At 53.4% G+C, this 13,442-nt stretch overlaps 1 protein-coding gene across 2 annotated transcripts in view; it reads left to right on the top strand.

Annotated features, from left to right (window-relative positions):
* The window catches only part of BMP7 (bone morphogenetic protein 7), an 87,717-nt gene that overhangs the window by 53,163 nt on the left and 21,112 nt on the right, over window positions 1-13,442 (top strand). For both annotated transcript variants that reach the window (XM_072944460.1, XM_006213987.3), the window contains one exon: window positions 4,829-4,977. In XM_072944460.1, the coding sequence (XP_072800561.1) occupies window positions 4,829-4,977 (149 nt within the window). The remainder of the gene's footprint in view (window positions 1-4,828; window positions 4,978-13,442) is intronic.

Below are 13,442 nucleotides of genomic sequence, written 5' to 3'. Positions count from 1 at the left end.
CAGTTTGACCTCTTCCATTTTCTCGACCAAGTTGTATAAGAAGGAATTATCTCTTGATAATTTGGTAAATTTGGTAAAAATACAGTAAAAAACCGTCTGAGTGTGGGATGGGAAAGGCCTTTTTGTTTCTAATTCAATTCATTAATGCATATTGGGTGACTCAAATTTTCTATTTTTTTTCTTTTTACCAATTTTTGCATTTTGTATTTTCCCAGAAATTTGCATACTACACATCCTGTTTTATAGCACCTTTTAGCTTCATACTATTTTTCTGTCTTGTCAAGATGTTTGGGTTTATACAGTCCTTTGAAACAGCCATGTAGTGCTTGGATGCACCATGTTTTTGCCAGTCCCCCTCAGTAGATGGTTCGTTTTCAGTTTTTCTGTTACGAGCAGCGTGACTGTTGTTTGGGTTCTATGTCTGTGCTGAACAAACCACCCACAACTCAGTGGCTAAAACAACAATCATTTTATTGCTCAGGAATTTGGGCCGGGCTCAGCCGGGCAGTGTTTCTACTCTTTGGAGTGTCTGCTGTGGTCATTGAGTGAAGCTGGGAGCTTGGCTGGGGCTGGAACGCCCAAGCTGGGGGCTAGCTTGATCTTTATCTCTCTCTCTCTGTCTCTATCTCTCTCCCCCTTCTCAGACCCTCCTCCTTCACAGCCGCAGCCCTCCTCCCCTTCCATGTGATCTCCCTTCAGCAGAGTGGTCAGGTTTCCCCATCCAGGGGCCAGCAAAAACAGAACTGCTAAGCCTCTTGTGTCCTAGCTCTGGACATGGCCGGGCGCCCCTTCCACTGGGTCCTACTGGTCACAGCAAGTCAGATGGGTCAGCCAGCCCAGACTTCAGCAGTGGGGAGCGGACCTGACTGATCTATGGAGCGCTGCATGTGGGCAGAGATAGGAGGACTTGTTGGTGGCCGTGTTTGCAGGAAAGCCTACAACACTTGTCTGATGAATTTTGGAGTCAAAGGTGAACATTGTTTGAATGGACGTATGGTCTATTGTTCCGTGGATCTTGGGAGGTCGCACATGACTGGGGACAAGGTAGATAAAGTCCGCATCCTGGAATTTCCCACAGTCCAGCGGAGAATGTACACCAACACGTCCATAACTCGTACCTACAGCGATGCTCCAGGAGCCTTGAGAGTTTGTCACTAGGCTCGGCTCCGTGTGGCTGTCCCCAGTTGCTGAAGAAGATGGCATCATCTCCGTTTTAGAGGAGGAAACTGAGGCTCCAGAATCAGCCGGCTGGCCTTGCCTACCTTCTCCATTTTCTGCCACCTGGACTTCATCCTCCTTGAGTATTTTCCCTGCTCCGCACTATGTCAGGCAAATAACACGCATCGTGCAGAATTCAACAGCTTCCTGTGTCTCTTGTCCCTTGGCAAGAGGGTGAGTTAAGGAGATGACGGGGCTTTAAATGCTCGAGTCCTCAGGTCACACTTCCTGCCCAGCCGTATCCTGGTTCTGTCTCTTGGAAGGTTTATCGATGTGGACAGTCGGACTTACCTCTCTGAACCTCACTCTCCTCATCTATAACATAGGAACAATGACCTGACCAGGGAACTGGTACATGGAAAGCACCTAGATTTTCAGCGGTGGGAAAGGGCAAAGAATGCATTTAGGGTCCCTGGGGCCCTCCCCCTGAGCCCTTCCTGTCTCTGCTCTCACCTGGGCTGGGTCAGGGAGGCCGGCATGTTCAAGGTCGATGCAGATATCACAGAGGGCTGGTTAGTTCCTCCTGGCTGTAAGAACTGTTGGGTTCCAGTAAGATGCTCAAGGTGGCAGTGAGAAATTCCCACTTTCCCGGCCGTCAGTCTGGACTTGGCTGCTGAGTAAGTTCTCTGTTGTCCCGTTCACGCGGCCAACTTCAGGCTGGGCTTTTGGTCTAAAAGCGAAGCCCGTGTGAGCATGTGACTCTCACCACCTCAACGGGCTCTCCTGTCCTGATGCCTTCAACGAAGGCTCAGCTCTTCCCAGCACGCCTGGAACAAACTGCACACCAGGGCTCGGGGGAGCGGGGCCCGTGTGTGCCTGCTGACTCACGGTGAGTCAACGCCAGCCTGCAACATCTGGGCCCCGGTGTGCCGGGCTGTAACGAGAGAACGCTGAGTATCGTTTGGCAAGGCGTTCACTGTTCAAAGGCCTGATTCTGTTCCCTAAGTTACTCTTCATTGTTTTGCTGTCCGTCAGGGCGTATCCGGGTATCTGGTCACATTTTCCTGCAGATCACCCTTTTCCAGCAAAGCCACCCCCCAGGTTTGTGACTTCTGTGCTCTGGGGTGTGGGTGTCTCCTCCCACGGCCCTGGAGCCTGGGTGAGTGAGGGAATTGTTGTGATTCCGAGTGGTGTGTCTTCTCTCATCTGTTAATTGTTGAGAACAGCCCACTGGTTCACGGACCGTCTTGGTAACTCTCCATAGCCAGGAAAGTCATCAAGGCAAATTGGAGGTGAAGACAGTGGGAATTCTTGTCTGTAAGTTTAAAATCTGTGTGGGCAGCCCCCAGGTCAGTTCTGAACTACCTCTGAAGGGGCACTAGGAAGAAGCAGCGGCAAACGGGTCATGAAGGATTGTCTGGTTGTTTTAATTCAGTTTGAACCGGAAAGTCAAGCTTAGCATCTCTAAAAAGGCTTCCCTGCTTCTCAGCCCCTCTATGTGAGAGACGTGGTGAGTTTCCTACAGTCACAAGGGACCTCAGCTTGGCTGGCTGGGAGACAACGTACTGCCTTGTATCGTGGCTACATTTTGTTGTCCATCAGATCAGAAGTCGTATCTCGTTCACCTGCATGGCGTCGTGTAATTCAGCATTGTCTGAACTGGGTTCCGGCAATTACTGAATATTGCTTAGAAAGTGGGGTTTGGAGGGGCGTGGTGGGGTATAACCCCTGTTTCCATCTCATGGCCCTGGTGGTGGTGTCCACGGTCATGGAATACCCTGTCCTCCCATGGCCAAGGGCAGGGCATGGACTTGACCAGGCCACCTAGATCCTCTGCCCTAAGATGTTCGGATGGAGAGACTCAAAGAGGGAAATACAGCTCAAGTTCATCCCTTTGACAGCAGCCCTGCACCCTCACGCCTGCTGTGGCTCCTGTCTGTTTCTGAGCCTGGTTCTCCACCCCTGTGTGGACTTCTTGGAGTGACTGTTAATCTCCCAGTGCTTTTCCACTAGATTCTGAGTTAAAGGAGGTTTGAGATGCTGGCCCAGTGTTACCAATTTGTTGTCTTCATGCCTCCTCTGAGTCTTGTACATATTAATGTGCTTGGTAGATGTCGAATGTGGGATGGCATACAACGGAATTACAATTGGACAAACCTCACAAACTTGGAGGTCTCCAGGCCACACACGCGAGGGTAATGGGGGTAGTTGGCGCCAGCTTTAGGAGGGAGAGTTGGGGATGGGGTCACTGGGGAGGCGTGTGCCTCATCTAAAGTAGCGTCTGCTGTTCAGCTTCAGCCGAGGGCTTAGTGGGTTATATTCCAATGAGTTTGCTCTGCCAGAGGCTCTGAAATGATGACAACTACACCTGAGTAAAGGTAGTGTCTGGAAGTCCTGTCTTCATGTATGGTTGCAAGCCTGGCAGGTGGCCTGGTTGGGTTCCAGCCCTGCCTCAGCTGAGTTCTAACAGTGAGACTCCGGGTGAACAACTCTGCCTCGCTGAGCCTCACTTCTGTGGTCTGCACAATGGTGCAGTTGACATGTCCCACCTCACAGAGTTATTGTAAGGACTCAGTGACATGACCTGGTCAGGCATTTCAACCCAGGGCCTGGCACACGGCAAGTGCTCAATGAATAGTCGCTATGTCTGATGATGTTTGAGCAGAGAAGATCCACTTAATTCCCAGGAAAATTAGATCCAGGTCTGAGAGATGCTGTCAGTGCCCTGGGGCAGGGGCTTGTTGGGTGCTGTTCACCATTGTGCCTACTGCCTGGTGCAACGTAGGGGCTCAAATATCCTAACTGACTGCCAAAGGACTCAAAATATGTAAACTTTGAATCCTTATAAATAAAAGTGCAGAAGAGGTATTATCTTATATACTGTCTAGGAAAGTAAAAATCCATCCACCCATCCATCCACTCATCCACCCATCCATCCATCTATCCATCCTCCATCCACTACAAGATCAATTGTAGTTTTACTCATTTTGCTACTGCAAAATCTGAGGAAGAGGGAATTAAACGACTACCTCTATTAATAACGTAAGCGTAGGGGTCCACCTCCTCACACTTGGTGGGCTCGTGAAGAAGTCGCGTCATAGCGTGGACACGAAAAGCACCTGCACTGGTGCTCGGCAGATGGGCTCGAACTCCCAATCTGGCATGGCTCAGTGACCTTGGGAAAGTCATGGTTTTCCTGTGTATTTGTTGGAGATGATAATGTCCCCACGACTTAAAGTTGTGAGAATCGAATGAGACAATATGTGTAGAATGCTTGGGATAGTGCCTGGTGAGTGGTGAATAAGCCAACAAACGTGCACTTCTGTTCCCTGAGACTTCCAGCATCGCAGAGGTTGTGTAATTCCTGGGCTCTGTCCCACTGGCACCCCCTGACAGCTTTGAAGGGCACATTTGTGCCAGCAGCTCCCTGCGTCCTGTGTGCCTCTCTTCACACCTCTCTGCCCGCCCTCTCCCCACCACAGCCACTACTCAGGCTCCCCACAGCGGGATCTTGGTCTGGTGAGCCCACTTTTCGGGACCTCCCTTCCCCTTCCCCCACCTCGCAAGGTCCTCCTGGCCGGCAGTGGCTGGCTGGCTGGCTGGCTGGCTGATGGGGTCACTGAGCCAAGAGCTGCTGGCCCAGAACCTGCGTCTCTCTCCTCTCTTGCAGGGAGTCGGACCTGTTCCTGCTGGACAGCCGCACCCTCTGGGCCTCAGAGGAGGGCTGGCTGGTGTTCGACATCACGGCCACCAGCAACCACTGGGTGGTCAACCCACGGCACAACCTGGGCCTGCAGCTGTCTGTGGAGACTCTGGATGGTAAGTCCCCGGCCGCTGCCCCAGCTGGTGCCGGCGCCTCCCGCCGCCGTGGGCATAAGGAGGGTCTCAGAGGTGCACGTGCTCGTTTCCGTCAAGAGCAGGCTTCTCCTGCCCCCTCCCCAGTCAGTACTCAAGGTCTAGCCTTTGGATCCAAACGAATGTACCCCTTTAACGTAAGACGATTACACAGTTGGCCAGAGCTGGATCGGGTAAGGCCTCGTTGCTCCAAGTGTGACTCCCACACCAGCGTTGGTGGCCTCCCCCAGTCAGAAGCGCAGACGCTGGCCTGTTCCCAGGCCTGCCGCGCCAGAACCTGTGCTTTCACTGAGCCCCAGGTGACGCCTGGACATACTACATCTGACGCAGGCTCCTCAAACTTGACGTGGGACATTCTGGGGTGTCACGGGCATTGTCAGATATTCAACAGTATCCCCCAGTTGTGACACCCAGAATATCTCCAGATGTTGCCAAATGTCCCCTGCAGGGCAAAACTGCCCCAGTTGAGAACCACTGCACTGGTGCAAGGCGCTAAGCCCCTTCCAAGAGACTGAATGTGGTTCTGGGTCCCAGATACTTGGAAAATCCACTGCTCGCCTGCCCTCCCCCAGCACCTGTCACTCCCCGCCGCTCATCCATCTTTCCTGGGATGGGCAGAGGGAAGGTGAGTGGGGGACTAGGGTGGGCCTGGCGGTGCCAATTTCTCCTTCCCCGAAGTGTATTACTTACGGCGTGGTGATGGTTTTAGGGTGAGTAACTTCTTCCTTACACCAGTTAAAAAAAAATGTACAACAGGTAATACATGCCCAGGCGCAAAATTCACAAGTCACAGATGTTTCGGTGGTGAACAGTTTCCCCCGACTTCCTCCCCCAGCTGCTGACTTCCACCCCCAGGGGCAGCTGTTTCCACACACTGGATCTCTTTCTTCTCAGAGATGCCTTCTGTGATCTAAGCGATTACTCGCAGATTCTGCTTTTCTGTTTTTTTCCCCCTCCCACAAATACCGGCCTGGTACATACAGTGTTCTTCACCTTGCATTTTTTCATCTTGGAGGTTGGTCCTTTTTGGTCTTCAAAGATCTTCCTGATTCTGTAAAGGCTGGCATGTTTTTGTGTATGTGTGGAGTGAACGTGGCTGTGTCACTCACCCACTGTGCGACTTTAGACAACTTCCCTAATGTCCCAGAGCCTCGCTCTTCATCTGTGACACTCAGGTAATGAGAGAGCCTGGGCCACTGGGTTGTTCTGAGACTGAGTTAGTACGGGAAGAGTTTAACAGGTAGTGAGTGCCCTAAGGCTCAAAGGAATCCCCTGGGCCTCTTGTTAAAATGCAGCTTCTGGTTCAGCAGGTCTGGGGCAGAGGGGAGCTGCGGTCCCAGCGGCCCCCAGATGATGCAGAGGCTGTGGGTCCCCGCACGGTGCTTTGAGTAGCGAGAGCTGAGAATGGCTCATGATACACGTGCCGTAACGAGAGTTGTTGCTGTTACCACCAAAGTGACTTATCCAGTCCCCGTGGGATGGACGTCTAGGTGTTTTCCGGTCTCCCCGCCGTATAACCGGGGCTGCAGCAGGAAACCCCAGTGCCCATGTCCTGGGAGACTTGGCTGAGTGTAGCTCTAGGAACAGTTCCTGAAAGCAACGTTGTTAGTCTGTGAGTTTAATCGATGTTGTCAGTTTACCCTCCTGCAAGGTCCGTCCATTCACACCCCCACCGGCGGTGCATGGGGACACCTGTGTCCCCTTCTGCATCAGGACAAGCCCTCAGACTTACCTGTCTGCTAACCCAGTAGATGCCACATGGGACCTTGTAGCTTTGCTTTCTTTGCTCTTCTCTCTTCTGGGCGAGGCTGAGCCCTCGCTCACCTGAGCCCTCGCCCACCTGAGCCGTTTACCGTTCCCTCCATGTGCCCCCCTCCATCGGTCTCCCCTGCCCATTGTCCAGAAAAGGTGTTGGTCTTTTTCCTTTATATTTTAGGGACATTTGGCCTTTTGTGATTTGAGCTGCAAATACTGTCCCAGTTTTAAGTTTTTCTTCTTACTGTCATTCATGCTGGGTTTTGCCGAGTGGATTTAACAATGTAGATACATTTTATGATTTTTTTCCCCAGCATTATCCGCCTACGGGCACGCGCTATGCGCTATGTGGGAGGGGGCCACAGAGTTGAAGACCACACTTGTCTTGTTTCCAGTCTGGACTTCTTTCCACTCTCCTCCTCCACAACCTCCCCTGACCAACCTTCTTTTTTCCACAACCTTGACACTTTATAGTGGGTTCTAGAAGGTGCTGGCGTTTTCCATTGCTCTATACCAGGTTGTCTGGTAGACCAAATTCAGCCTCTAGCCTGTTTCTGTGTGCCTGTGAGCTAAGAATAGTTTTCACATTTTTAAATGGCTGAGATAATTTTTTTAAAAAGAAGAATATTTTGTGACACATAAATTTATATGAAATTCACATTTTGGTGTCCATAAATAAAGTTTTATTGGTACACAGTCCCCCTTATTGGTTTATGGATCACCTAGGCCTGCTTCTGTGCTGTAACAGCAGAGCTGAATACTTGTCACAGAGACACTGACCCACAAAACTGAAAATATTATTTTCAGAAATACTATTTACAGAGAAGGTTTGCAACCCCTGCTCTATATCAGAATTTCCCAAATCATATTCCGTGAAATGTCAATGGGTGTCCCAGGGAAAAGGGAGGGGTTCCTGATCAGCTAAGTGTGAGAAATGCTAAGTAGATAAACTAAGCAGGTTTTGCTGCAGGACTTATCAGGGCCTTTATTTTGCTGATGTCCATTGTGACTCCCCTGATAAGGTATACGGCGTAGAAGAATTCCAAACTTATTTGGCAATAAAATCATTCAACTCTTCTTTATCCTTAAAAGCACCTATGGGACTTTTTTTTTAATTGAAGTATACTCATTTACAGTGTATCAGTTTCTCGTGATCCCCTGTGGGACATATTGAAGATGAGGTGCAAATGAGGCTAAGGGAGACTTGATTGCTCTCTTCAGAGTAACTTGTTTCCCTGAACTTGTAGATACTGGCTTGACCTTCCAACTTGACCGCAATGGGTCCTGTGTTCTTCTGTACTACCTGCCTTCTGCCTCGGGGTGGCCCAGGTTTGTTTTTTCTCTTAAGTGACACTCAGCCCAGTGTTGGACCTGCCGTCTACCTTTCTCTCCTACAGTCAGGGTCGTTGGGCCTCTCTTGCCTCCAGCTTCTGATCCCCCTCGAGGCTGTGGCCAAGGCTCAGCATTTATGGAGGTAGCATAGCCTGATGGTGACACTGGGGCTCAGGAGCTGGCCAGACTCCCCAGGTTCAAATCCCAGCCCTGCTGTTTCTAGCCACATGACCCAGAATGAGTCACTTAATGTCCCTCATCTGGAAAATGGGGTTAATAATAGTTTCTTCCTCCCAGGGTGGTTGCGAAGGATTAGATGAGCTCATGAGAGTGAAGAGCTTAATTGCTTTGTGTGTGGCAGCTGCTAAGCGCAGAGTGCGTGCTCTCTGCCATTGTCTCCTGTATCCTCGCCACTACCAGTCACCAGGACAGGGGAGGAAACTTTGAGGCCTCTGGGCGGCGTTGAGGCTCCATATTCTTACAGGTGCTTGGGACCCCTCTCCATCCATGGGGAGCGTAGCTTAGTGGTCGCAAGATGCTACCTAGAGTCAGGGTAAAGATTAGATGTTGACTTGATGCCCCATCTCCTCCCCCCCGAAATGAGGCACCGGGGGCCAGGCACGGATGCTGCCACCCTGGGACCCGTTTGTCCAGACGCTGTGCACGCTGAGACAGCAAGTTTGGTCTGGTTGCCCTGGTCAGGGAAGGACCACCCACACAGACCATCAGGGAAGGGCAAAGTATACAATGATCAATGGGGGGTGTGAAGTTTTGGATCTTTTAGGGGATGAGATAAGAAGCAAGTAAGCCCAACGTTTCTGAGACCACAGGCTCCTGGCTGGGAAATTGCTTCCCTTCATGATGTTTCTTCAGCATGGTGTCCGTCAGAATGCCCTGGCAGGCACATTGAGCGGATTCCCTGGCTCCACCCCCAGACCCACTGATGGCGAGTCCCTGAGGATGGGTTCAAGAATCTGCCTTTTCTCACAACCTCCTTGGTAACTCAGGGGTCTGGCCCAGTGATAGCACGCTGGCAAGAGTCATGCCCTGAGTTTTGGGGGACTCTGTTTATAAGATGGTGCCCCGGCTGCCCAGCTCCATTCAGGTCTAAAATCTGGGGTCTAAACCTTTTCACGTTGGATGCCTACACAGGTGAAAAGCCAGCAGGGCCTGCTGGCAAGCCCGTGGATTCTGGGGTCTATTAGCCCATGGAATCTGGGGGAGCCCATGATTCTGGTGCGCATATACTGTGTGGCAGCCCTGTGTTGCCTGTAGAGACAGCCTGGTCCCTGCCCTGGGACCACCCACTAGCATTCACATAAACTCAGTGAGTGTCCCTGCCTCTTGACAGCACCTGGAGAGGCCGAGTACCGGGTGTGGCACCCATGCCCAGCTCCCGGTGCCCCATCTGGGAGGGGAGGAGATGGGGCACTGAGCCAGGGGTGCAGCATCTTGCAGCCACTGGACTGCTGCTGGACTTGCAGCCAGGTCACCTCTCAGGCCTCAGTTTCCCCACCCGTGCGACGGGCGTGTTAATGATGGTGGTATGGGTGAGCTTGCTTCCATCCTAGTGAGCACAGCCGTCACAGACCTTCTTTCCTGATGTTTGGCGTGGGGTGCAGTGAGCTCCAGCTCACCGGGTCTCCAAATGCCGCCTGAGACCACCCAGGAAGCCTGCATCTGCTCTGACTTCCTCCAGCTGCGGCCCTCTTGTGAGTCAACCCTCGGAGCGGTCCGGCTGGGGCCTCTGCCAGCCTGCGAGCCTGTGCGGGGAGCAGCCCATGAACTCCCCAGGCACCCATGGCTCGTCTCATCTCTGAGGACCGGATGCTGCAAGAGGGAGGGCCGGGGTCCCCCTGTCGTTCCTTGTACGGGAGACAAGGAGAGGCAGCCCCCGCCCTTCCCAAGCCACGCAGGCTGCACTCACCGCCCCCGACCCCAGGGGCGTGGGGAGAGGGGAGAAGAGGCACCCTGAGTGGAGGGGACCCTGACACCAGAGTGGAGCACGCACCTGCTGGCAAGGGGGCTGGCTCAGTGGTGCCCGTGAGGGCTGAGCCCTCGCTGCAGACAGGCCTTGAGCTCGGACCCTGCGGCAGGACCAGAAGGGGACAGGCTAGCGGTTCCCGCACAGACTCCAGGACCCGACAGCCCGGTGCTCCTCGGGGCGGCCTTGTGTGATCTTGGGCGGTTGGCCCAACCTCTTGGTGTCCTGTCGCTTCCTCTGTTCCTAGGGCATCGTTACACCCGTGTCTGTGCCAGTGGAGGTGAGGTCTTGTTGCTGTTACTAATGGGCTTCATTCTCGCAGTGACCCTACCCAGGGGGCACGTTTGCCATCACTGGCATCTTACAGAGAGGGGACCGAGGCCAGGTGGGCCAAGCAACTTGACTGAAGGTACTCTGCTCCCAGGGTAGACCTGGGCTTCACCGAGGATTCTGACTCCGGACTTGCTGGTTGCTAGAAAGCCTCTCGAGGAATGTGGTCACCTGGACCACACTTGGGGGGCAGTATGTAGTTCGTGAGCCCCTGCTGAGTGCACAGCTGGGCGCACAGCTGGGCCATCCAGACTGAGAGCCCAGGACCCTACAGCATCCTGGGTCCTGCCTGGCTGTTCTCTCTGCGTCCCCTTTCCTGGGAAGGAAAGAGTTTACAAAAGGACCCAGAAGACAGTGGGCTTCCCACAGGACTAATGGAAGGAACCAGAGTCACACAACTTGGCCAGGGGTCCACCCTCCATTCAAAAATATTAACAGTTAGGTATCTGACCACGTTGGTATAATGAATATAATCCTGGCTGGATTAAAAATTAAAATGTTTCTCCAACCCTAAAAAGTTCATGTTTTGCCTTCTGATTTTAAGAGACATTAGAACGTTTTCATGGGCCCCCAGAAGTACCATGGGCCTGGCATTGTACCTGATGGACAGGTTAGCTCCAGGCCTGCATCCCAGCCTGGGGAGTGATGACAGACCCTCCCTGCCCCAGCCCCACAGCGGTCAGAACCCACTTCCTAGGGTCAGGAGCCTTTTGCCCACACTGAAAGCACATTTATTCACTCAACAAACATTTGAGTGTAGCTGTGAAGGCCAGGAACTGTCATAGGCACTGGGGCTGCGGCATGAACAGGACAAGGCTTCTGCTGTCACGTTCTCACATTCTCAGGAAAAGGCAGACAGTGAGGGGCCCCTGTGCGGCAGGTCAGGGATGAGGCCATGAAGACAAGTTCTGAGGTTCCAAGGACTGCTGAGGAGGGCTTCCTGCTCTCTCCAGGTTAACGCACCCGGTTCCTGGTGCCACCTTCCATCCCAGAGTTGCGGGAGGTGAAGACTGCCTTGGGCTGGAGGCTCGTCTTTGCAAACACAGAAGCACCTAGTCATTGGTTCCCAAGACGAGGACTCCAGCATCGTGTCCTAATTTGCAGTTCACAGGGTCCCCCTCCTCTCCCTCGTCCACAGAAGAAATCACCTGAAGGCTCAGGAGAGCAACACCAGTCAGCCCTGCCTCCGATCCAGGAAGACGATCTGGTGGCCTCATTTCTCCCCCTCACACTTCCTCGCTGGCAGCCTCCAGCTGCTGTTCGACACCCCCAAGCTCCAAGCCCAGGGGGCCCTCCCCCTCCACCCCCGTCTCTGCCTCCGGGTGTCTGTGTGCGAAGAGGGCCTCGGGCTTCTCTGCTGGGGCACGAGAGCACGTATTCTTGTTCTCCGTCATTCCAGATGGGATCAAATGGGATTGCAAGGCACTTAAAGGATTGAGGGCGGATGCTGTGCAAGTGTGACGCTCGGCCGTAGCAGCTGGGGACGGAACCCAGGAGTGAGCCGTTCACCCACGGAGGCTGCAGACACTAAGCCCCATAAAGCTGGGGCTGGCGAGCGATCCTGCCTGCGGTGCAGCTGGCTCCCAGGTGCCTGCGCCCTTCGGATTGCTTCACATCCTGTTTGTCCAGAAGCCAGAGCAAGAGCGCAAAGAAGCAGCCTGTGTGACCCAGAGGCTGGGATGCATCCTTCAGGGCCAGTGGGCAGTGGCAGCTGGGATGGTACTGGGTAACTGGGCCAAGCAGACGTCACAAGTATTAACTACATTCTCACTTGTCACTTAGGCCTCGGTCCATTGAGAGAAGTGGCTGGAGTTAATGTATTTTGCACAATTAAGGAGGAACATTCTAATGCTGTGGGCCTCTCAGGGGCACCCGATGGCGCTAGGCCTGGAAAACGAAGAACCCACAAGAAAATCAAAATGCCACCCACTCTGTGGGCGAGTTGCATCCCCTCCCTTCCCGGGAGGCTCCCGTTTGTGCTCCCTGCCTGCTCCTGGGGCTCTTCTGGGCTGGGCGTGCTGTTTCTGCTCAGGCCACCCGGGGCCTGCCAGCAGCGGCTCGTCCCTGTCCGCAGCTCACTTCCTGGAGTCCTGCCTCCACGCCTCTGCCCCCCCACCCCCGAGGCTCACCTCTTGGAAGGACTTACCCTCTGAGCCTCAGTGGACCCTTCCTACCTCTGGAGGCCCCGTAGGTGGCCCATGTCCATGCCTGGGCAATCTCTGACCTCTGCCCTCCATCCAACTTGGCCCCTTCGAGGTTCTGTGGTCAGGTTCGTAGCCGCAAGCCAGCTTTCCCCTCTGTAAATGTGGGATCAGTAGTCCCGCCTGAGGAGCGGTGCTCGGGGTGGGCCCAGCACAGTGCCTGGTCCAGAGCAAACACTCAACAACAGTGGTTTCTCATCTTTGTTGGGAACTAGCAACAGACAGAACCAGCTCTGCCAGGAATACTTTCATTGGCAAATAACAGTAAAGACGTTTTATCGCATGGGGACATTTATGGTTTTCTTCACCCATCTGGAAGTGAGCGGATCTGGGATTGGTTAGAGCAGAGGCCAGCAAGCTCCTTCTGTAAAGTGGCAGGTGGCAAATGTTTCAGGCTTTGTGGGTCAGATCCTCTGTGTCAGGGTTCTTTGATTTTACCCTTAGAGAGGCTGTAAGTATGTGCGTCAAAGCAGCCGGGTAACGTGCGCACGGACACGCAAGGCTCTGTGCCAATAAACCTTTATTTGCAAAACCAGGCAGTGGCCTGGGGTTGGCCCTTGGGCTGGAGTTTGCCAGCCCCTGGGTTAGAGTGTCAACAGCAGTCCCGACTTTCCCTACTCGGTCCCCCGTGTTGAGTGTGTTGGCTTTGTGTCCTGAGACTCATGGCAGTTGGCACAAAGGTCACCTCCCTGGGCCCAAGCCTGGAGGAAGGGACAGTGGGCTGGAGAGAGGAAGTTCTCTTCTCGTGTCTGCCTTTCTAGGGAGGAAGGCATTTCTGAGGTGCCTGAGCACCCGTCCTGGAAGGAGCGGCAGGGGAGGCTGGGCAG

The sequence above is a fragment of the Vicugna pacos genome, chromosome 19, assembly GCF_048564905.1.
Source record: "Vicugna pacos chromosome 19, VicPac4, whole genome shotgun sequence".
Taxonomy (NCBI): domain Eukaryota; kingdom Metazoa; phylum Chordata; class Mammalia; order Artiodactyla; family Camelidae; genus Vicugna; species Vicugna pacos.
The sequence above is the reverse complement of the archived record's forward strand: the minus strand, read 5'-3'. Positions and strand labels throughout refer to the sequence as shown.